Source organism: Myxocyprinus asiaticus, chromosome 2 (genome assembly GCF_019703515.2).
Source record: "Myxocyprinus asiaticus isolate MX2 ecotype Aquarium Trade chromosome 2, UBuf_Myxa_2, whole genome shotgun sequence".
Classification (NCBI taxonomy): domain Eukaryota; kingdom Metazoa; phylum Chordata; class Actinopteri; order Cypriniformes; family Catostomidae; genus Myxocyprinus; species Myxocyprinus asiaticus.
In genome coordinates this window covers 23007438-23032946 of record NC_059345.1, presented here as the reverse complement: position 1 = coordinate 23032946, position 25509 = coordinate 23007438, and the positions used below count along the sequence as shown (strand labels likewise).

Genomic DNA, 25509 nt, shown 5'->3' with positions numbered 1-25509 from the left:
AAGACATGTGAAATGCTATTTTATCCAGGTAAAAAGCAGTGGGGTCCTGTTTCTTATATGTTTTCTCATGGCTGCCAATCAGTTTTCTTTTTACAAACAATACCAGATATGAGAGATCCAAGCTCGTGTGGTTGTCTCACATGCCAGTTAATTAATCTGCCACAACGGAGGCGAGTCATTATCCATGGTCGAGGTGTGAGCATCAGTCTGAAGGGGGCCAAGACCAACCGTGACCTATCAGCCATCTGACTTCTATCTCCACAAACATACACTCTGGCCCACACACAATGCTCATCTCTAGATGTTTATGGCTGAAACAGAATGGCTGCAGATATATTTACAGTGTGTGGAGAGGAGTCTTGTTCATGTCCCTTAAAATTTATTGTTGACCATTTATCTCAAGAAGACTGGAATGTTTGAGACTGGTGAAGAGTGCAAGTGATAAACATAATTTATTACACAAATGCTAAATGCAAAAGATCTTACGTTTTCAATTTTGTAAGTGAATCTGAAACCAGTTCCCCTGCATTTGTCATCTTATCCTTTTAAGTCACACAAATTGCAGCCTGAGAACTAGCAGTTTATTTTTGTCCACTAAAGTAGTCAGCGTTTTTGTTTATTATATTTAAGTCATGGTATATCTTAAAGAGAACATCCTTGGCTTGTAGGGGTGTGACCAATATGGTAAAATGAATAGCCTATATGGTATAACAATGGTATGATGTGGTCATAATATAATATAATAAAATATATAATAACTATAAAAATAATATGATATGTCTAATAGTTTCTTATGCATGAAACACTAAATCTAAATGTCAGAATATTGTATTATTATTATTACTATTATTATGATTAACCTATTTTTATTTATTTATTCGCTACACCTCAGTGGGATATATATGAGCGAGGAGGAAAAGGGTTACTTAGTCATCAGCATTTGTAGTTTCCCTTGATAAACTCTTGAGACTCAACCCCTCTGTGTCTTTACTCACTTCACACACACTCGTCCTGTACCATTAGTCACTGCATACGAGTGTCGGGCAGGCTGTACCCTCCCACGGCCGCTCTCCACCGAGAAGGAGTTTATTCACCGTGCCGTTGTAGATGTGTATTTGTTTGTCACTGACTGGTTTTATACTCACGTCTTAGGAATGCCATGGCTACTCAGAATAACCAGGATTACTTCAGGTCTGTCAGCAGCGAGTCCAGCACATACATGATGGTTCCGGCGAACGGCCGCGTTCGGGACTCGCCGTCTAAATTATGGGTCGCAATGGTCGTGATTGTAGTGGTCGTGCTGCAAATCGCCTCGACCACCGGGCTCTTTGTCTATTTAAATATGTCTTTATCGCAGGTAATGCTTTTTGATTTTGACTTATTTTGCAATGATTTGTAGACACATGGGCGTTATCTCAAAACTTAGTGAGTTGTAAACTTTTACATATATGTGGAATCATAAACGCGTCGCGCTCAAAACAAGAGTGCGCGAACTTACTAGCGTTTTTAAACGCGCTCCACGTGTCCATGATTCCCAAAAGTGCTGTCTAGGTAGGCAGCTTACTAAGTTTTGAGACGCGGTAATACATAGTCTGCAACAGAGTAGAACTTTTACGAAGCTTTTCTATCAGGATAAGTAAGGCAACTATAACTGACACAGTCAAAGTGAAAAGCTTTGTGAGAACTGATTGTGATGGGAAAATGTTCGTATCTTTTTATGTCATTTATATGCACAGATTTGCAGTTTCATAACTGACATATCAAATACTGATATTTCATCAATCAACATCATGACAAATAATAATTTGAAACAACATCAGTGTTGTCAGATTTATTAAAACTATTGATCATTGTTACGTAACTGCATAAAACATAATTAGCCAATGAAATGACACGTGAGTTTTGGAACATTGTTTTCAGAAGTTCCTATGCATGCTTTACTTTCCAGTTTGGCAACATGTCATGATCCAACATGCTACAAAAATAACAACAGGTGCTTGTGATATGCACACATTAGGTTGAATATATCAGCATTCTTTGAATCAGAACTGACTTTATTGGATCATTTGCACTGAGATAAGGCAAAGATTCCTCCACACACTCCCACCACATCTGCTGTCTTTTTGTAACTATGCATTTAAGTAATTACACTGTATGTGCTTGAATATTAGTATATACGTTATTACAAGTATGTGTATGAAGATTAGGCTAGTAGGCCTATATGAATATATCGGTGAGGCCGATAAATCAGATGATATTATGAGTTTTTATATTATTGCATCGGCTGATAAAATTTCCTGTTTAGCCGATTTGTTTTTCAAGCCGCAGGGGCACATAGAATCGCCTGCTTGCATGTATAAAGGAGCCATCTTAAACATGTAACTGACCAATCACAGTTCACTTTGTTGTTACGTGCTTTGCTGTTTACTTTCCAACTTAAAAATGTTGAAATTTTCAATTAAGTTCAGTTCCGTTTTTGCCCATAAAAGTTGAGGGTAAACATTTTTTAATATCTTGACATTATGTTTATTCATAAAGGACAACTTGAATGTTGTTCTTTTTTATTATTATTTAATTTTGTATCACGAATGAAGAAATTATTGTAACATCACTGACAAATTCTCATAAAAGATACATTTTTTAAGATGATTCTTGCAGCCCCTTTTTCCTCTGAACTTTGACCTAGAAAGTTCTTCTCCACAACAAGTTTTTAACATTGAAAACACCACTGACATGAAATCAAGGGGCAAACATTCTTTTTTAATGATTTAAATTATTAATTATTTTGTTTTGCTTTTTTGACTTGCACTAATGCTTGACCTGAGAAAACAAATTTATTAAAAACTAAACATACTGTAAATGTCATAAAAAGTGGTGTATACAATGAAGGATACAGGGGCTTTTTCAGGCAATCGACAAATTCAAATATAAATCAAGTCAAACCATTTCATATTATTTAATAAAAGGGTAGGTTATAGAATGAATACTTTTTAAATGGGGTTTCATGACTTACTGAAATATTTTTCATAACTGAGAAGTCAAGGGATATTTTTGTCACCATATTTTGATAATGACCCTACAACAATGTCTCATTTAAACTGCCCTGCATATCAGAGCAACAAAAGACGTGCAGGAACTCATTAAAGTGTTTGCATGTTTCAGTCTCTGTCTCTCTTCTGAACAGTTCCCTGTAACCTTTAACTGTCTTTTAACTGGGTTTTTAACGCCCAATATCCAGAGAGCAGGGGGCCGATAGACCGATATAATGCCGATACATCAGACAAATTTAAAATAATAAATAACATATACGTGAAACTGCTAAAAAATGCTAACTCAACACCTTTTATTGTTTTATTATATAGTTAACTTTTATTTAGCACTATATTTACTCAAAATTTGACACAGAAAACTTTAAGTCATAACTGATTTTGAAACTTAAAGGGATATTTCAACATGTATGACTTTCTTTGTTCCGTGGAACACAAAATATGTTGTAAGGCAGAATGACAGCCTCAGTCACCATTCACTTTCATTGCATCTTTTTTATTTTTCCTCCATACAATAAAAGTGAACGGTGACTGAGGCTGTCAATCTGTCTGACATCTCTTTTTGTGTTCCACAGAATTAACAAAGTTAAATGAGTTTGGAACAAAATGAGCGTGAGTAAATTATGACAGAGTTTTCCATTTTGAACAGTGCCTTTAAAATTAAACACGCCGAGTTTGGTTATCAGAAATCTGAATGTTGTTTTTCAAGGTTTTTAATGTTATTATTGCAGATTGTGAAGGGTTAGTCCTAATATTTGCTAAACAGACTCTGTGGTTTTGATTAGGGAGTCAAGAACGCTCAATGATTGAGATTACACCAAAGACAAGTTGGCTTTACAACACTCGACAATAACTAGTAGTCTTCATTGGGTTCTGCTTTTAAGTAATGCAATGTAGTCATACTCTGACGCAGATTGTAGGCTATTGTATTGCTAATTCATCTCATAAACCATTGGATAAATGGGAATGCAGTTGGACTGTCTGAGCCCTGAATATTTACTCCATATTGGGGATTTCAAAGACGCTTCTGAAACAAATCCAAAGTTACAAATAGGGCTGTATTTCACTATGAAAACATAAAGCTGCCCTTCGATCAGCATATCCAGTAAAGCGATAGTACTTGGTGTGAAAGGCTGATCATTTCGAATAAACGCTCCCTCTGTAGTGAAAAAGAAAGTGGGGTTAATTCATGGTCACACTGTGAGACTGTAAACACAACAGGGAGGATAAAGAGAGAAGCTCCCACGCAAGTCGCCTTTGTTGGAATTACATGGGGTTCTGGCTGACCTATTTATATGTAACTGCAATTGACAAAACCCACTGAGAGAGGGTGTTGGGTTGGAAGGTGATTATGATATGTGCAGTTTTGTGTCATAGTTGTGGTGCTGAGTCATGACATTGTCTAAGAACTGAGTTTGTATGTAGTGCCTTGTTTTGGGACAGCACTTGTGGGTTTTTGTTTAGTTTTTTCTGTTTATGCCAGCTCCAAACTCTTTCTCTCTCAAACAGCAAGGTTTGTGTGTAGTTCTGGTAGCCCCTCATCAACGATAACAGTAAAGTTATACCCTGCAAGCAAATGTTTGTCTCGTTTTCCTGGGCTCCCCGATGGTAAACCTCCTGTGACATTTTCCACTGCCAAGATCCACATCGTCTCACTCTCTCACCCGCTTGTTTTCCTCTCTCTTTCACTTTCTGTCTTAATTCTTATTCGTTTTCTTCTGTCTTTCCCTCTCTTTTACTCCCTCTCTCACTCTTATACCATGCATTTTATATGGAACATATTACAGCTAATTCTTGCTGCCTTTCCCTGATGTTTTTTTGCGGATTCAAGTTACACTATGTTTGTCAGACCTAAGGAAGGCATGGGTAGATTCCAGTGTTACACAGACTTTTTTTTTTTTTTTAAACAAAGTTCAACCGTAAATGCAAAACTGACATGAGGACAAAGTTCTAGATCATTTTTACTGATATGAATGGCTTTGAGCTATTTAAGACATTTTTATACTTTGCTGTCTGGGAGCCTGGTGAACATGCCTTCAAAATGATTGGGGAGCATAGAGAAGCTTTTAGATTTTTTCCTTAATAAGTAAAACTAAGCATGCAACTTCACCAGCACAGTATACTAATTCATTTCTCAGTATAAATCATGTTTAATGCACAAGACACAGGCTTTTATAATAAATCTGAGAGAGGTTTGAAATATCTCCTGGCCTATTTTTGAGGCCCTAGTCATGATGAAGTTTTAGTCATATATGAGTAAAAAAGCCTTAGAAAAACATTTTCAGGGATTAAACACCCCGTTGAATTTGCAGAAGGATTAAAGATATTTTTTTTTCCCGGGAGGGACTTTCATTAATTCAAAACAATGACAAGCTGAAAAGGCGAGAAAAGAGGTGCGAGAATTGTGAGATATTGTGTGAGAATGTGCTGAAAATATAGACACACGAGCACTCACTTTAGACACACACACACCCACACACACACACACACACATACAGCTGTTGCCTAATGAACATTCTTCAGCACTAACATAAATATCCTGTGCTCACTCTTGGTGCACTGGCCAGATGGGATGCTCACAATGTTGTCCTGAAAGACTAGTAAACACCTCCATTTTACCCCATTATCAGAGCCTGCAAGGACAAACAAAGCCCTAGTTTATACCAACAGTATTGGTAATAAAACGATGCCACACCCTCACTTAGATCCATTAGTGCAGCATAAATATCTCAGCTGTGTCGCTGTCCTTCCAATGACATTTAGGGAAAGGATGTTTTCTCTCTTTATTTGACAACTATCAGATTAAACATTAAAAACATTTACTGATAAGGCCCAAAAAGAAGATTCAGCTTCTTAATTCATGCGATCCAATCAAGTGTCTTGAGTTAAAATTATTTAATAATTACTCCAGGCTGTCTTTGTCAAGTTTAATTTCTGTATTAATTATGTGTGGTGGAAAATTCTGCTTGAAGTGCTAAGATACTTTAGCAGGGCTAGATCACTGTTGGGGCCCCATGTGGTTGGAGAAAAGAAGCCCTAGTCCACTGACAGGCAAGTAGTTAGTATTCTGGAAGAGTAACATTCAGTCAGAATAGCAGAACTAAGGCAGAACAGGACGGAGATGGCCCGAGACCACCCAGAGGACTTCACAAACACACCACAATGGGCTCTTAATAAGGCCTGTCTTCATTGGCCATTTACCAGAGATTTATGAGCAAATGAGAGAAGCCAAGACAAAGGTGATTATGACAGAAAGGATAGTTACCCTTGGCAACTGGGGTTTTGCCACACACAAAAGTTGAATGTTTGTGTGCACAGGTGCATACTAGGGTATTGATGGCATTCCGAGTATTCACTTCATCAGAAAGTTTAACTTGTAAGGAAAATATTGTACTGTATGTATCCTACACATACTGGCATGTGCTAATTTTAGAGAAATTTGCCATTGAAAGGAAAACACCTATACGGACCTTGTTGACATACTTTTCATTATGTAATTCTAAATAAAACTCAACTAGAAACTTTGCTCAAAAAGGGGGTTCCCCTTTTAATGTGACATGATTTATTGCTTTTATTGACTAGTCGACCCAAGGTCAGGATTGCTTTTTGTTACTCAGACAGGTTGTGACTTCTGTGTGGTATTTCAGAGAGAGAGAGAGCAATCTCCTTAGAGCTCTTTGATTGCCAAATGCACAAATTGAAGATTTGGGTGGATTTCCTTTGAAGACCTGCTTAGACAACCTGTTGCCCTGAGGGATTTCTCTCTTTCTCTTTAATAGTTCACCCAAAAATGAAAATCCTGTCATCATTTACTCATCTGCATATTGTTCCAAACCTGTGAGACTTTCTTTCCAAATTAGAGTTTAGAAGATGTTAAGCAGAATAACAGCCTCTGCCAGTATTCTCTTACATTGTATGGGGGAAAAAATTATGCAATGAAAGTGAATGGTGACTGAGAGTAAAACCCGCTATACACTGTAGGATTTTTAGTCCTTTAATGTTGTTGCTTGTCAGACTGTACGATATGAATGCATTGATATCGCCATGGCACACTGTGTGACAATATGTCTGTACGATACATCATTGCCGACTGTGGTCTCAATCGTCCCGATCAGTGAACGTGACTCACATTATGGGAGCGTTGCAGAATAGAAGCGAAACAGCGAGATTTGCCCACCCCAGAGTTTTTTTTTTTTTTCTGAAAGTCAGAACATCCACATTTCTGTTGCTCCAATACCACTCCATCACTTGCATAGGCTAATATATAAAAATAAAGATGGATTTTGTCAAATAGGCCTATACAGCCTGATCACAAATACAAAAAATAACAGATGTTGAGATGTTGAACGCGAGTGCGGGAGGTAGCCTACATTAATAATTAGCTACCACAAGCAAATATTCATTGTGGAAATAAAAAGATTTGTGGCCCGAAAAATAACGAACTTCTCTGTTCACATAGGGGAAAACAAAAAGGGTGGGTTATAGTACGTCTTTCTCCTCTTAGTTTAGTAACCTATAGGCCACGCAAAATTTCAAAAATTAATATAGGCTAATAGCGTATCGCGCTTGCAAATTCCCTATGGATAATCCATAATTGTATCCAATTTTTCTTCTGATTTGGATTAAAATGTCCCATTAATACATACCAATATAAATTGTTCAAAACTTTTTATTTATATATATATATATATATATATATATATATATATATATATATATATATATATATATATATATATATATATAATTGAGTGGTGTGAAACTTAACTAAAGAAGTTTACAGACATTTCAATTAAATTTATTAAAAGTAAAATACTAATTAAAATAAAGTTGTAAAGAAAATGCATGATAAATGTAAAGAAAAAAATGTGTTAAGAAAATGCAATCATTTATTTATTTTCATTTTGTAAGCTCTGTATTTATTTAATTCAGGGAATAATTCTTTCATATTGCTGAAGTGTTACACTTTTATCCAAGTGTTTTCTGCTTATTTATTTATAAAAATTTTTTATATAAAATGAAAAGAAGACAAAACATTGAAAGAGCTTGAGTAGAGTGATAACTAGGCACAAATTTTGCTATGGTGCAGAAGCAGAGCAGGTTTCTTTCCAAATGAATTGGGGAGTGAGAGAGCGGAGCGGACTTTCTCATCTGACCGTCGGAATTGCAGTCACACTATATGGCTGCAATGCTAAATTTCTGACACAGCCAGAACTTCGTCGGAGGCTAAAGATCATCGCAAAGGCTATTAATCAGCCGTCGGTGAACATGTCACACTGAACGTTGTAAGATTGCCAATTTTGCCCTACGATGACAGAAATCCTTTAGGGTTCCCAAAATGTATCTCAGATGGCAGAATTGTGGCCAAAATCATACAGTGTGCACTGGGCTTAACATAGAGTAACTGCCCAACAGTCATACGATTTTGGAACAATAAGGGGATGAGTAAATGATGATAAAATTGTCATTTTGGGGTAAACTTTCCCTTGAATCCAAGCAGAAGTGCAGGGCTTGAACTCTAACAGATCATTTAGATCATGACCAACTCTCATTCTGCTTTCCTTTCTTTGAGACCATAGGAGGGAACTAGAAAAAACAGACACATGGATCGAGGATAGAGGAAAATAGAGAGAAAGTGGGGAGGACAGGGTGAGACATTATGGAGAGAAAGAGAGAGATACTGAGACAGAAAGCCCCTGGCATGGATTACATGTCTGGTTTCTCTTATTTAATCCTTTCCCAAAAAAGTAATGGATGTGGAGTGAAGCAGAAAGTTCAGTGGTGGCTTCTTTTCCCCAGCAAGAGGAATCAGGGCTAACACTGAAGCATTGTTCCCCACTTCCTGATGCCCTCTCTGGGATCAGAAACCCTCAGCCCCTCTGGTGCACAACTAGTCTCGCTACCAGTGACTAAATACCACCATCTATGTTGATTTTACGTAACTGAGTTATTTTACTGCATTTTTAGCTACATGTGCAATGATTTTATTGGGTACAGCAGCCCATCTGTGATAGATTATGTATAGCAACACAAGGATAATGGAGTTTACATGTACAAAAGTTGGGGAGTAGCAGCATTACACCAGAGTTGTTTAATTTATTTGGTATACACTCACTGAGCTATTTATTAGGAACACTATGGTCCTTATTAAGTGCCCGACGTGGTCTTCTGCTGTTGTAGCCCATCCGCTTCAAGGTGCGACATGTTGCGCGGTCTGAGATGCTATTCTGCTCACTACAGTTGTACAGAGTGGTTATCTAAGTTACCGTAGCCTTTCTGTCGCTCAAACCAGTCTGGTCATTCTCCGTTGATCTCTCACATCGACAAGGCATTTCCATCCGCAGAACTGCCACTCACTAGATGTTTTCTGTTTTTGGCACCATTCTGAGTAATCTTTAGAGACTGTTGTGCATGAAAATCCCAGGAGATCAGCAGTTACAGAAATTCTCAAAACCAACCCGTCTTGCACCAACAATCATGCCACAGTCGAAATCACTGAGATCACATTTTTTCCCCATTCTGATGGTTGATGTGAACATTAACTGAAGGTCCTGACCTGTATCTGTATGATTTTATGCATTGCACTGCCGCCACACAATTGGCTGATTTGATAATCACATGAATAAGTAGGTGTACAGGTGTTACTAGTGCTCAGTGAGTGTATATCATGATGACAGATGGTCAATTGCTGGCACGCACTTAATCACACCCTGGATAGTATGTCAAATTCCAGGGCATGTTTAAATGACCCATTTCTCAAAAACATAAAGCAGGAATTAAAGACTTAAAAGAATAAAAGATGTTTACAGTCATCAAGACTTTGAACATGTATGCACAAGCACAAGCTATGTCACATCAGGTTATTTGTGGTCTTGTCATTAAACTGTGAGCTGTTCAAGGGTGTTTCTGTGTTAAAAGTGCCTTTTCACTACTGCTTTAAAATCAGCCTACATAGTTAAATGGTAAATAGAACCATTATCAGGAGCATAAGCCACTATTCCACTATAAGGCTGAACGATTCTTGTTTGTGTAACTATTACCTTCTGTACCAATCCAGGCCTGTTGGCACATTTTTTTTTTCCATCATGGTGCTGTAAAATTAGGATTAGAATGTCTTGCTGGGCAACATTCTGTCGAGTTACTGACAAGCAGCAACTCCTATCTGACATCTTTGCATCAATTGAAATGCGTTTACCTTATCTTGTGGTGCTTCTGATAGAGCTTTGCACAAGCAACCTCTAATAATACACACCTTCTGGTCCTGTGGTAACCAGGAAGTAATTGTGTTCACATAATCAATGATAAGCATGATTTCAAAGTTGCATTTTTCCCCAAAGATGAAATTTTTAGGATGCTTTCACACTAGCACTTTTGCTGCGCACCCGGGTTCGTATGATGTCAAAATTTGGTTAATTTGGATGATGTGTACATTGGATGATGTGAACAATGTTTTCGAAACTCAGGTGTACACCCACGAACTGCATTCGAGTCTGCTTGAAAAGGTGGTCTGGAGTATGGTTCATGTGAACTCCAGTTAGGGTGTATGGTTAATAAAATATGCTTTCCTGTTGACTGCATTACATCAATTACAACTAAAAACAACTCCAACTTTGTGGACATTTTACCTGGAAACTGGAGCTCAAGTGCTGAATACGTTCAACAACACTTCCAGCTTCAGCTGCTGGGGGCAGTGATTGGAATTTTGGTAAGCACGAACTGATTTTAGCTGAAGAATTTTTAATCTACTGTCACCGATTTACAGTGAAATCAGTCTGAAATGCTACTGGAGCCATTACTCACCACGTTTAGAACTATTCTGTCCAAGGGTGGAAAAGCATTTATAGATGTTCAGGGCTAAGAAAAACAGTAAAAAGCAGCCCCTAATAAGAACTGACCTTTCTTCTTAGTGTACTTTGCTACTAATTGTAAACTGGTTAATCAACACACATGGCAGAGTCTGCACTTGTCCTAAAGGTGTTTTCAGCACATTTAGGTAGAAACTTGCTCTGGTCTAGGACCAGCCTCTCAAAATCAAGTAATCATCTTTCCTATTCCACAATAAATTGTGAAACTAGTCTCAGATCAGCCCCTTGCTCTTCCTGTAAGTGCGGCCTGTTTGGCATGGGGATCCCTCATTACCTGCCCAACTAGCTTTGAAAACTGTAAAGCAGTGTGAGCTAAAGAAACACATACATTCCCTCCACACCTTCTGCTGCCACGCTTCACCAGCAACTGGAGAGTCTTTTAAGAGCTTTTGCGGACCGTGACTCCAAGCAATTTCTGACCCAAGGCTTTAAAATTGCATCCAGAGATCCTAAACTATATATAATCGTTATACATTTCGTGGAGAGACTCAGGGTTTCAGAGCTGGGACCTGAGAGGACAGAAAATGAGAAAGAAATAAAACTGAACAAAGTTCTGGTCTCAAAGCAATGCCATATGAAAGTCTCTCGTTATGTAGGGCATACAGTACTTCTCCAGCTGACAAGAGATATTTGTGCTGAATTTGTACCCCACTGGCTTTCCATTGCAAGCCCCATTGCAGATGTTCTCATCTACCTTCCTGGAAAGGGTCAATAGTGAAGTGTGTCCTCATTTTGATCTTCAGCCTTAGCTTCAGCCTCAAGCCAGTTGTTTCCTCATTGAGCCTGTCTTCAGCCCTCTGCTGACTGTTTCACAATTAGCTTCCTAAACCAAAGTGCTTTCTTCACATTTCCAAATTTGTAACATGGAAGTAAACTACAGTGGGGTAAACCTCTATAGCAGTGAATGGGAGACCACAGCAAATATTATTTTTGCATTCCCATTTGCTCCAACAGCAAAAGAAAAAATCTATTATTACATTTCCACAACTTTCCAAAAGATTACGGCAGTCAAAAGAGAGAATGATACCATTTACTGTCACTCCATCAGCAGCTGTATTTGTAAGTTAATGGCAACAGTGATGACTAGTTTATTTTTTAGCAATGACAGAGTAATATATCACAAAGATAATAATGTTATAAACTCACAGTAAAGCCACACTCAGACTGCTCTGTGATTGGGATTTGGACTTGTGTTCTAACTTTCATCATTGCCATTGGCAGGTTAAGAGTCAGGGGGTCACAGAAGAGCTGCGGTGCCTCGGTTTGCTCAATGCGCTTGATAAGGACATAGACATTCCTGAAGACCTGGCCCAACTGTTTGGAGAGCCCTGCATCAAACTAGCTGAGGGTATCAAGGCCTATATCTCCAAGGTGAGTTCACTTAATTTGATCTTGATTTAATGCAAAACATTCATTGGGTTATCTGTTGAGGCAAGCTATGTCTTAATAACAACTATTAAAACATCATATGCCTTGTCAGCGTATGGGCACAGTTGGAGTCAACAGTTGCATGAAACAACTTGCTATTACCATAAATGTGTCCAGGCAAGTGATTACAATCTCCTAAGGGAAGAAAAGTGGATGGTTGAGTCATGGGAGTATTTTCAGGCATTTGTATTTGTATATGCAGCATTGTAGAGAATGAGTCACCTCTCTGTCCTGATCATAAACCAGTCTAGCAGTCCAGGCTCAGATTTGAAGAAAATGTCTTGGTTTTCCCCTGGCATGGCTGGTTAGTCCTTCAGTATCCAGCTTTTTCTTCACAACCTTAAAGTGCTCAATACATTAATAAACCTGACGTTCTGTTTAGATGCCTAGGGCTTTGTTAAAGTCCTGTTCTGAAGGTGTGAATGGATTTTCAGTTTATAAAGTAGTAAGGGCAAAAGCACAATTAAGTCAAACAACTGAGGAAGCTTGCATTGGGTTGTTAACTTAGTGTTGCAACTTCTGAATGGTATTACTTTTTGAATAATTTTCCATGCCACCCCTTTGTTTACCCAAGTCCCTAAGTTCCGGGAATATATGTTATCGGGTTTTATGGAGCGTGTCTCCCCTGTCCCAATTTACCCCTTCACCCCCACTGCTGTACGCAACAACCCGTGCGTACTGTCAAATCTTTCACTATTAATTGAGTGAGGCTGCAAACAATTTATTGGCACTCGGAGACAGAGGCATTTGCCGCTTAATTAAAAACACATGTGCCACTTCTAAGAGATGCAATTATGGTGCGCTGAAGAACTCTCTGATCATGTTAAGGGTCGGTCACTGGAAAAAGTAAATAAATATGGATTTAGGACACAGAGAGCTTAGTCAATTAAATAGAAAGTGTATGTGGCAGACTATATATAAGTCCTAAATTACACAAAGTTTTTGTGTGCATGCTTGTTCACGTGTCAACACAAATTTGAAAGTGAGATTCGGATTAAGATAGGTAGATATTTATATGCAGAGGGAAAAAACAGCACACTTTGAGTCCTGGGCTTTTTCCCAACTTCACGTCAGCACAAAGGTAAAGCACACAGAAAAAGAACATGAGAAAGGGAGATCGTGAGTATGTTCGAGGGAAAGGCAGAGAATGAGTGAGTGAGGAGAGATGGAGGAAATGCATGTTTCTGAAGCGAAGGCCTTCAGAATCTAGAGAATGCCAGAACACCTGGAAGTTATTATAGAGGGCTAAAAAAACTGCAAAAAGAAAAGCACGGCCCTACTCTGACATCTTCCAGATTCTTGACTTTAGCTGGACCAAGCACACAAACATGTACAGACATCCTGTATACACAAACCACTGACCATTGTTGCTCCCTGGCTTGCTGTCGCCCTTGTGAGCTTTTATGTGGTGCTTAATGCAGCATGAATGTTCATCTAACAAGAGTCAAACCCTGCAGGAGATTTGTAAACTCATCGAACAGATGCCTGCGTCCACCGAGAATATAAGAGGCCTGCAAGCAGTGACCCTAACAAATCATAAGCCACTACAGTGTCTCAGCCAAAATGGATACGATCCAGCCCAGAAATAATATCGGCATTCCAAGGAATATTATATGCTGAAACAGCACCTGAGTAGGATCCAGGGAGCAGCCACTCGTGTCCTCTCAATATCCTTAAATCCCTGCTCAGTTTCCCGCAAAGCTAAATGGGACATTTGTCCCCCACATAGTCCCTTTTCTCCCCATGTCTCGGATTCTCCTAATTACTCATTAGATGAGGAAGCATCTCATCTTCGGGCTCATATCCGCCACTGCATCACCACCAGCATGCCAGACCAGAGCCTGAAACAGATTTACGATGAAAGGCTTGATCATACACGGGGCATTCCGCCAGCCACAAAATCTTCCGCTGTTAGCCATTTCCAGCCTCTAAACAAACACAAAGGCCATCTCTGTCTGCCCTCTAACCTTTATCTTCTGCATGATCATAGCTCAAACACTGTGTTTTTGGTGCTGTGGTGAGTTTTACTACATGCGGTTTGTTTGGATGAATGTATTTTTTGTTACAGAAGACTACTGGAAAGAAAAGCTTATAATGACAAGATGAGAGAAGGGCCTTGTAACAAGTAAATACAAGACTTGTTAGAGTGAAAAGGAAAAGAAGGAAAAATAGACAAGTTAATAAAGTAATATAGCCCGGTCCATTTGGTGTTATGTTGCACTGTGTGTGGACTACACGATGGTTTGCCTCTTGCCAAAAATATGCTGAGCTCTCAAAGCTGGTATTACTTAGAGTCAAATTTCACCGAGTGCTCTGTAGTGACCTTCCGTCTAAGAGAGAGAAAGAAAGAAAGAAAGAAAGAAAGAAAGAAAGAGATTAAGTTGGGTTTAAAGCCTCGGAAGTTATGAAGCCCATTCTCCACACCAAAAGACTGATGACAGCCTGTCACATCTTTAACACCCCATTAAGTGTCACGGTGTCAAAGAGCCCTGACTAGAGAGGGAGTTAGGGAGGAGGACACAACTACAAATATAACATTAACCCCAACTGCTGTTTTTAAAGTCTAGGAGAATAGATACAAATGAGCTTAAAAACATGTGAATGGAAAGACTTAGAGAGAGAGGGAAAGAGAGTGAGAGAGATGAATTCTCTCAGGGCTTAAAGTCAGATTCTGGAGACTTTTGTGCACTGTGGTAGAACAGCGGGGTCCCTGGTGAAGGGGCCAGGGGACAGAGGAATGGGGCCAACCAAAGACAGTAGCCAAGAATGGCAGGAAACAACTTGTAAGCATACACACGCACACACCCCATTCATTCAAAGGCCCATAACAGGTATGCACTGATTTTATCCAATGAGTGTGTACTGTATACAGTGAGTATAGTCTGTATTAATGCCTATCAGGACTTTGGATTATTAGCTACTTAACTGTGCAAGCCTGAGTCACAGATAGCAAAGTCAAATGCTCTGAGATTTATTGTTTGCTATTCTCTGCGCCTCAAGTAAAGAAACAGTTATATATTAAGAAATCTGTTGTAGGAAGGGAGAGCACAGTGCTTTAGTTTCTTGGCACATTCTATGGCACTAACGCACAGCAATATTAAAGTATAGGATTGCCATCTCTGTAAAGCTCATGAGCTGAAGAGGATGCTAATGGTTCACTCGCATGCTGCGTACATGCACTTGGCCTATTCCTGCTCCTTTATTGGAGGAAAAATTCTCTTCAGCCACACGCCTTTCCTGGCTCATGGGAGCGGGGGGCCAAAGGTTTAACACTGGGTGTTTTTATTGTTATTGTTGAGGTCTTGTATGGGTTTTTTCCCTGCCCTCCACCTTTTGAACTCTGTTGTGTTTTGCAAAAAACAGTGGTGTGCATGCTTAACTAGATCTTTAACTAGACTTCCTGGCAAAAATAAATAAATAAAAAAATCCAAAAAAAATGTGTGCAGGATTATTGTTGGAATTTTTATCATAAATTGGAGCCAATACTAATAAATCCTGATAGGATTAACTAAGAATCCTATAAGAATCACATAAGACCGTGGTGGACAAACTGATGTTTCAACAGGAGTTTTCAATTCTTATTTTATTCTTAGAGTCCTGTTGAATATTTTGTCTTAATCAGAACCTTACTGGACCTTTAAAGGAAATTGCACTGGGAGTGAAAGGAGTTTTACAATCCTGAAAGATTTTCTGTAAATTCTTTTTGATGTCCTACAGGGGCATTTTATCCTATTTAAAAACATAGTAGCTCTATTGGGAACAGTGTTTTAAAAGATTAAGTTTTTGTTTTGTCTTATGATACTGTTAGAAATTTCCCTCTAGGACTGGTTATGATACAAATAGTTGCTAAAAGCTAACAGACTCTTAGTTTTAACAGCCACATTAGTGTTTAGAAAAATCGTTCGTTCTTTCTTTCTTTCTTTTCCGTACTCTTTTCTCTCCTTCTCTATCTCTTTTTTCTATCTTTGTCTTTCTTCCTTTCTTTTTCTATTTTTCTCTTTTTTTCTATATTTCTTTTTCTTTCTGTATCTCTCTCTCTTAGGTATGGCACGCTGCATCTGGTAGAACATGCTCAAACGGCTTTTATCTTCTCCATATGTGAAATGTTGAATTGGTTTTGGGATCATTTACCAGAAATTATGGTGAAGAGGAAAAGCCCTAGTCAGAAATCCATCTTTGCAGTGGCCTGTGTAAGATTATGTCATGTTATAAAGCCTGCAGGCACTCGGCTGTCTGATGAATGGATAGGAGAGAGAGATAGCCAAAAACAACAGAGACTCCATCACAAACTCACTCTTGGATGATGGCTAGACAGAGAGGGACTGGGGAGGTAGGGACAGAGAAGGAGAGGGTGAGAGAGGAGAAGGCAAGAAAGGAAATAAACTTATTCCTTAAGAACAACATTTTTGTTCATTTGTTATTTCATCAAACATGTCAAATATCTTAAATTAAAGAATTTGCATTAAAACTCAGTTAAATTTTACACAGACAGTAATACATAACAACTGAACGCAACATTAAAATGTACTGCGAAACAGAAAATGGCAAAACTATACATTTTATTGATTGAAAATATATTGTAAAACATTGAGGGCCAAAACACTGCAAAATGTATATTTGTTGTATCTATTAAGTGACGTTCAACCTTTATGTGAGAAGTATTCAAGAGAGAGGGCAAAAAAAGTAAGGAGAGGTCAAAACCAGTCTGGGGAAATTGGGTTGAACTTTGGCTTGTAACTTAGTAATTTAAAAAAAATCTGAATGGCTTCTTGGATTCTTTTGGCCGACACTTTACAAATCACAGATTTCTCACTGACATTCTCTTGATTGTTTTCCCATCGTGTTTAATGATGTCTGGTTTTAGCACAGTGATTACATTCCCAACTACATATTAAACTAATCATCAAGAGTTTTCTATTAGTTCGATTTGGTTAAATCAATTGGGAGTTGGAGCTGAAATTGGCCCAGAGGCAGTGGAAAGAAGCCAGTAAGTAGAGTGTTGTTGGTTCAAGCACCAGCCACTGGGACTAATGATCTGAATACTGGGGGTGACTGGTTGAAATATGGTCCTTACAAATTACTGAAAAATTGCCCTTGAGCAAGGTGACCCTAAAACTGTTCTTAGTAGTTTAGTTCTGTGGTTGACCCTCCAGCTCAATGCAAAGTGAACATTTCTGTGCATAGAAACTGCTGTCTTAAAGGGTTGTAGAGGAAAAATTGGTCAGTTAACTTGTATGTTGTGCTCTTTTGTAACTTAAGGTAAACTTTAACTACAGTCAACAATGCTTGAAAGAAAAGAAACAGAAACCAAACAAGGAAGGACACAGTTACAAAACTGAATCATCCAGTTTCACATTTTTGTTAATAATCTAGAATTTGATTGAGTCATTAAATGTCACTTAGTTTCCTCAGCTAATGGGACTTTTTCTGTGTCACAGGTTACAGACAGTATCATCTCCAAACAGGCTTTACACGGTGAGTATCTTATCAGTTATTTCTCTAATGAAAAAACAGTTTGCAGTAATCACTAGTCTGCTGTACGTAAGAACTAGTCTACAGCGCATCACAAAGTTGAGGAGACATCAGGAACAAGGGGACAAAAACAGTTCTAAAGCTTTTCACAAAAACAATTCAAAACAGTTCAAAGAACAGAAAACCGGTTAAAGTCTCTTGTGAAACACAATACTATGTTTTTGAATGTGCTGACTGTATTTACTCTCTGTTTCTCCCTCAGAAGCAAGAGCCATGCCTCATGCATATAATACATCAGGGTCAAAGTTCATGACCACAGTGACACAGAGGCCATCAGCCCACCTGACCCTTAGCAGCCTCCCAGGTAAGCCTGTGTGTGTCTGTGCATGTATACACATGCACGTGTCTTGTGGCAAGTTGACCTTCATGTGTCCATTCTGCTCGGATCAAAGCTTAGTCCTATTCACTATGTGCGTACTTGATCAAAATACTTGATTTATTCAGCCAAGCATCCCACAAGGAAATGAAACCAAGTCAAACTGGCTTTGTTTCTGGAGCACGAGTTACACTAAGCTGACTAAGAGTCTGATCACTAAGCTGCAAAGGAGTGTACACATTCCCTTTTTTTACACGTCCTCCATATGCTTAGCAGATGCATCATTATTCAAAAAACTGTCTAATGATGACACCATAATGGTACAAGCACCATGAAAAAACTGCACAGTCTGCCAACTTCAAAAAGCCAAAACTGTTTAATCCTCAGGAACAGTTATATTATCCACTGTGATCACAGTGGGCTGTCCTACACATCTGTTGTTGTGATGTTTTCTCTATATCTTTTTTGTCAGAAAAATGGCCCCCTTAAAACATTTTAAAGCATTAAATCTTGTGTGGTATTGATCTTCATTGAGGAATGTGGCTCATTGTGTTTGAGGAACATGCTGCCTGCTGCATTTGTGTCCTCTATACCTCCCTTCCTCCCTCTCTCTCTCTCTGTTCTTTAATTTTTCACTCTGTCCATTTCTTCCTCTCCTACACAGGCATACCTTCCTGTTCTGATCTATGCTGTACTCTTAAGGCAATCTACCAATCTTTCATTCCTCCTTTTTACCTTTTGAATTATGACTTTTCTTATTCTCCACCAGCTCCTTGTCTTGGAAACTTCTTCTCTACTCTGACACTTTTCTACTCTGATACTTCTCATGCCTTTTTTTTTTTTTGGTCATTGCATGGTTTATTTGCTTTTCCACATTTTGAAAGTCAACATCAAATCAAAATGTACCCTTTTGTCTTCTTAATCTTTCATCACAATGTAATAACTTACCCTGCCACTGAATTATTTCCTTTTTGGCTGACGGTGCCTAGGCTGCATGGGCTATTGGTTAATGGAGCCATTTAGACATGGTTTAAGGCTACTGTTTTAGGTAAGGCAGCCTTTCTAAAATCTTGCCAGTTAATCAGTGATTTAATGTCGGTTATTGTAAATCAGTGTTAGGGAAACTACTTTGACTTTCTCATAATTTAAAGTAGTTAAACTACACTCAGTCTACTCTTTAATAACCCTCCTGTTATGTTTGGGTAATTTTTTGACCCGTTTAAGAGTTAAAACCATTGCTAGGGTGTTGCTTGACTTCCCATCGCTAAATATAAGTGAATCATTTATTGTAACCGGTTCATTTACATGAACTGTCCGAAAGTACCAATTCACTTAAATGATTTGGATTTCCCAGCGCTACATGAGTGAGAAGATGGTTTAGGTGAGCATGTTTGTTTACTCAATGGCTGATTTACTGCATTTGCTATAGTACCTACCTACTGCAAGTTAACAAATGTAGCATTTTGTGATGTTGCTCACTACTCGTTGAAAAATGTTGCTTGTTACTGGAAAAGCTACATTATTATGCTACTGAAAAATGTAGTTAAGTTAGTAGCGTTGTTACTTTTAGTTAGTTACTCCCCAACACTAGTTAATGTAATACTGGTTACGGCAATAATAACAAATAAATATAGATTTGAAAAAGAAGCATTACGATTACCATTGTCATATGTTCCTGCAGCTCAACAGGTAGTGCATGGCACTAGCAAGCATACCTTGAATGCACTGTAAGTCCCTTTGGATAAAAGCGTCTGCCAAATGCGTAAATGTAAATGCATATGCTGATGTGCTTTCTATCTTCAGCCTCAATATCTTAGTCAAAAAGCCTCCTCAAAAGTGGCCATTGGTGATGTTTCAGGAGGAGAGTAGTTCTCCACAGACAACTGCAAACTTGCGTTCAGAGGCCGGTTGCATAAACATAGCCATTAACTTAAGACTGCGTCTAACAATTAGTTTGACTAGCTAAAAACACCATTGAAAGCCTGTTGCATGAAACAAGCTCACAGTTGTCTTTAGTAAGATGGTCTAATTTGCATTGCATTGTGGGAAAAGTAAGACACTGAACAGCTTTAAAAAAAAATGGCCGATAGTGGACGCTCAATACAGTTTTCATTCACTGAAAATATTTGCTTATTAGAAAACGACAGTGCTTCAAAATGTATTCCAATGAAACATTTTTGTGATTTTAACCCAAATAATAAAAAACACATGACATTTTGTTACCATCACTGAAGTCATAGTCTTCTACTAAGTCTTAACTTAAGCCTCTTTCAGCCCTCAACTGAAGCCCCCACAAGCTCAGCTGACAGTTATTTTCCATGGCAACATGGAATGTAAACAAAATTTAGCCTGGGGTGTGCTGTCTTACATTTTGGCCTTAAATTAGACTGATCTAAGTTTTTATGCAACTGACTGAAAAAATTAAGACCAACATTTTAGATGACTAACTAGTAAGACTAGTCTAAAACAGTTTTATGCGACCGGCCCCAGGTCTTGCTCCATTCCGGAATGGAATACCCACTTCTCACAATCCAGTCAATTCCTAAAATAAAATAAAACCCTGCCCCACATCAAATGCCTTATTTCACTTGGAAATGCAAGACATTACAGAAGTAAAATTGATTGTGAATGCCATTTCATTTTGACTGTCCCTCTCTCACTTTGTCTCAGGTGGCGCTCAGTACTCAACGCCTCAACCAGACCTGCACCAGTCCTGCCGCCACCCAGTGCGCTACTGGGCCAATCAGAGCGTTCGCGGCCATCTGTACAACATGACGCTGGCCAATGGACGCCTTCGTGTACCCCAGAATGGCCGCTACTACCTGTACTCTCAGGTGTACTTCCGCTACCCCTCCCCCAGTGAGGGTGATCAACACAGTGCAAGCCACCAGCTGGTCCAGTGTATCTATAAGAAAACCTCCTACCCTAGGCCCATTCAGCTTTTGAAGGGAGTTGGGACCAAATGTTGGGCACCTGAAGCAGAATACGCACTTCATTCCGTGTACCAGGGCGGCCTGTTTGAGCTGCAAGCAGGCGATGAGGTGTTTGTGTCTGTCTCTTCTCCCACTATGGTATATGGTGAGGACTCTTCTAGCTACTTTGGAGCTTTCCGTCTGGACCTGTAAAAGCATATCAGAGGAACTACCCAAGGACTACATTGCCCAGAATGCACTGGGCAGATCATTCTGTGGCTGCAACCCAAAGTAGAAGACTAATAATTTCATCGTCTAACTGTCCTTTCTATAAAACAGACATTGAATATATGAAGGATGCGTTTATGAGCGACATTCGGACACGGTTGACAGAGGAATTTATGTATATTTCTACAATCACATCAAAGATGTGACTCTGAAACGGTAGCAAAAGCAAACAGGATTAAAGCAGAGAAACTCATGCGAGGTGAATATGTGCTAATGGATGTAAGAACTAAAGTCTCTCCTGTCCGCTGGAGGGAAATATTTTTGTGTATACAGATTTACCACAGAATCTGGGAAAACAGAGATATGAGAAGAGAAAGATGACAGCGGGAATGTGGAGGAAAGAGCGGAGAGGGGAAGCAGCTCTACCAGCCTCAAAAGCACCATCCTGGCAGGTTGCAGTACATGTGAAATTCTTGCTGTCCAGTCAAACCCGTGGAGCAGCATGCCCTGACATAAAAAAAAAACAGTTATGACCCAAAGAGAATTCCCCTTTTGCATAGATTACATTTAAATACACACCCATGCTCATAAGATAATTTATGGCTTCCAAACATGCAAAACGCAGACATAAGACACAACAGATTTCAGATAAATCAAAAAGCACATATGTTTAGTCTCCTAGTCAAACACAAATCACACGCCAGTCTTCGTCCAATTATCGTACACTTTTACAAGATGCAGATACACCTACACTCACGCTCAAACAGAGTCTCCCTCTGCTGTCTGGTCCGGGGTGCAGAGGAAGTGCTGTCAGGGAGGGGACGCACAGAGGAACCCTGCCTCACGTGGTGTTCACTGTCTTTAAGGTTAAATAAACACTATGCCACACCGTTTGTTGAAATGTCACACCCAGTCTTACAATGCTTCATTTTTGCTAATGCTGCACACACATACAAACACACACCACAAGATCTCAGCTCACCCTGAAGAAATAATTTCTTGACCAGTGGCACATCATACATGTGACTTCCATCATTCTCTCTCTTTCTGTGTGTTTGGTTGGTTCAACTTGTGTAAATATTGTGTTTAATTCAGAATCATGTGGTTTGGAATTGAATGTACAAGCGTTGTAATGCTGGCTTTTCTACTAAGGTTTCTTTCTTGCATGGAAATCAAACATTGAGCCTCTCACTGTAAATGTAAACAGCCTAGAAAAATTGACATTCTCCAAAGGAAGCAGCACTGTGAAAGAGAAATGGGAAATTCTATTTACTGTACGCCAGCCTTTCTGAGGAAAAAGTGTTTGTTTCAAGGAGGAGAGTGTGGGGTAATAACTTTCCTCTGTAAATGGACAAATGCTGCAAAACTGTCACAATGGTGCTTCTCCGAACAAAACACTTTCATTGTAAACCGCAAATGGGTTTTCTTCTTTTTGGACTCTGCCCCAGTTTTTACTGATAAAGTCAGAAAGAGCCCTTGCCAAGACAGTGCCTTAAATCATTAAATACAAGGAGAGCAATTGAGCCAAGACACTTTGTGGCATTTAAGTATGGACACAATGTTAGTTATACCTCATATTATAAAACATAATTCTGTCTAGCTGTTATCAGCAATTTGTCTGGATTAAGGAACTTGAAAGTAGTTTTAATCCAAAGGGGAGAAACAATTTATTCTATAAAAGGTTAAAGCTTTTTGATGCCTTCAGTGCAAAGGCATTTCACTCAGCTGAAATGCACAATAAAACTAAACTTAAACATTATATTGTTATAACAGTGTCATAAAACTGTTATAACATGCATAATGCCATGAAGTTCCCCCCTGCTGGGTGCTACTTTTGTTTTAAGGAATGTGACGTAAGATACCACTAAGTTTTGGGTAACGCTTCAGAATAAGGTTCTATTTGTTACCATTATTAAATGCTTTAGGTATTATGAAGTAACAATGGACACTATTTTATTAGGCTACAGATTTTATTAATCTTGTTTAATGTTCATTTATAAAAACACAATTGTTCATTGTTAGTTCATGTTAACAAATACAACCTTATTGTAAAGTGTTACCAAGTTTTGTTTCCTCAATTATGGTTATATTGTATGTGTAAAAATTCCTTTGTACCACTTTTATGAAAGCCTCTCACAGAGTCTTCACTGTAAGTGACTTAAGAAAATCCAGTGGTATTAGAATTGGCTTTGCTTGGGTTCTTTAGTACAAAACATAACATTAGTATTGCTAAAATGGCATATACCTGGTTAGAAATAAAAGATGATTCAAATTAGTAGGCCAGAGACCAGAAACATCACAAGCTGGCTTTGATGTAATGGTCAGAAGTTATTTAAATACATATCAAAATTCATAACACAAAACACATATTTGTCAAATAAATAATTTTACTTCAGACTGACATAAAATACATGGAGTAGCTCTGCAGTAGCTCTGTCTACACTTCTAGTGTAGACAGCTCTGTTGATATAACAGGAAGTATCTACAGTATAGTTTTGTTATGTCGCAACATTCCTTTTTACACTTATCTGAGGTTCACAGTTCATTAAGTTAGTGCCTGTTGTCACTATATCACTATATCATATATTCAGGTCAGAGGACAATGCCCGTTCCCAGATGAAGTGTGTGCAGGATTGTATTCGTACTACTCACCTGCATACCTAAAGAACATACATTATTAAGTACGTTCTAAATCAAATGCAGTAAATTCTCTGACAATAAGCGAATTCGGACGCAGCTTAACATTTACCAATATAAGGGAAAAAACCAACCCAGACTTAAAGCCATACACAACATCATCATTGCCCAATGCCCATCAGAATATATATCATATAACAGCCCTCTGAGCCCAGTGAGGCCTTGCACACCCTCACAAATAAACATCCACCTAAAGATAACAATGCATCCCCAGAGTATATACTGCAATTGCACTCCCACTGTTTTAAAAGACAATTGGATGCTTACATTTAAGAACATACCAGAAGTCCCACCAACCGCACACCTTATCCCAGTCAATCTGCTCTGGCCTGTGTGTGTGTATTCAAGTGGAAATATGTATCTGTGGATCATGAAGGTCTGAATTCCAGCGGATCTAGATAGATTTCAGCAGGACTTGCCCTCTGAACCGCATAGCACCACAATGTGAGCACAGAAGAAAAATGGATGTTAGGTGAATATGTGCGTGAGCTTGTGTTTTATAATGAAATGCTCGAGTGGTTTCTAAAATATTGGATGTAATGTTTTGCATGCTCACTTTAAACAAAACTCTCACTGAGCTCTGGAGAGACTTTACAGGACTGCTGTGAAAAACTGGAGGGAGTATAACACATCGAAATCCAGTGAGCAACATGAACTGTCAGGCGAGACAAAAAGACTATTGTTTTTCCTTTTCCAGCGAGAGCCGCAATACTTATTTTTTTTTCTTTGCTTTTTTTTCTTGGGATTGTTAAATTCTCTACCCACTAATCTCTGGGTCTTCTAGAATTTTCCATGTAAAGAAAGATGCACTGTTTACCAATGTTGTGCCTCCATCTTGGTAAGAATGTACTGATATCTCTCACTCTTTATTGTGTAATTTTACAGTGTCTGATCTGTGTGCTTAAAACATGTGTTTGAGGTGTCATTTCCAATCATTAAAGTGCCTTTTTTTTAAAATCACGAGTCATCTTTTGATCATGTATTTTTAGTTTTTGTGCACTTTTGCACATGGCACATTTTTTGTGTCTTTATTTGTTTGTTTGTTTGTTTGTTTTGTGGATGGCCCATATTACGATTTCTTCACAGCTTTGTTTTCTTTTTTCTTTCAAACTTATAAACACAATACCACAATCAATACCTCATTTATCCACCAACACAAACGCTCTGCTCTAACACAGAAGATGCTTTCACACACACACTTAGTTATGTAAAGAACACACCACACAGAAAAAAGGGAAAGCAGCTGAAAATAATAAACCAGTACACTTGAAACCATTTTAATACATTTATATTTGAGATGAGAACATAATTATATTTAAGTCCAACTGATATTCAACACAGACATCAAAAAGTGAGATGATCACATTGCTATGAAATATTCAAATGTATTCAGACTTCTGACAGATGATGTCATCCCAATCTCATGAAAATTCATACTTATTTTACGAGCTGGCCATTTCGTATGATTTCGTACGAGTACATTT

The 25509-nt window shown here is 38.5% G+C and overlaps 1 protein-coding gene across 1 annotated transcript; it reads left to right on the top strand.

The window, feature by feature from the left end:
* The first annotated feature begins 1007 nt into the window (after window positions 1-1007).
* LOC127455356 (tumor necrosis factor ligand superfamily member 10-like) lies at window positions 1008-24966 on the top strand. The gene is made up of 5 exons (XM_051723191.1): window positions 1008-1357; window positions 12134-12283; window positions 17779-17815; window positions 18075-18176; window positions 20859-24966. The coding sequence occupies exons 1-5, from the start codon at window positions 1160-1162 to the stop codon at window positions 21311-21313; spliced, it is 942 nt and encodes a 313-aa protein (XP_051579151.1). The 5' UTR covers window positions 1008-1159; the 3' UTR covers window positions 21314-24966.
* The last annotated feature ends 543 nt before the right edge of the window (window positions 24967-25509 follow it).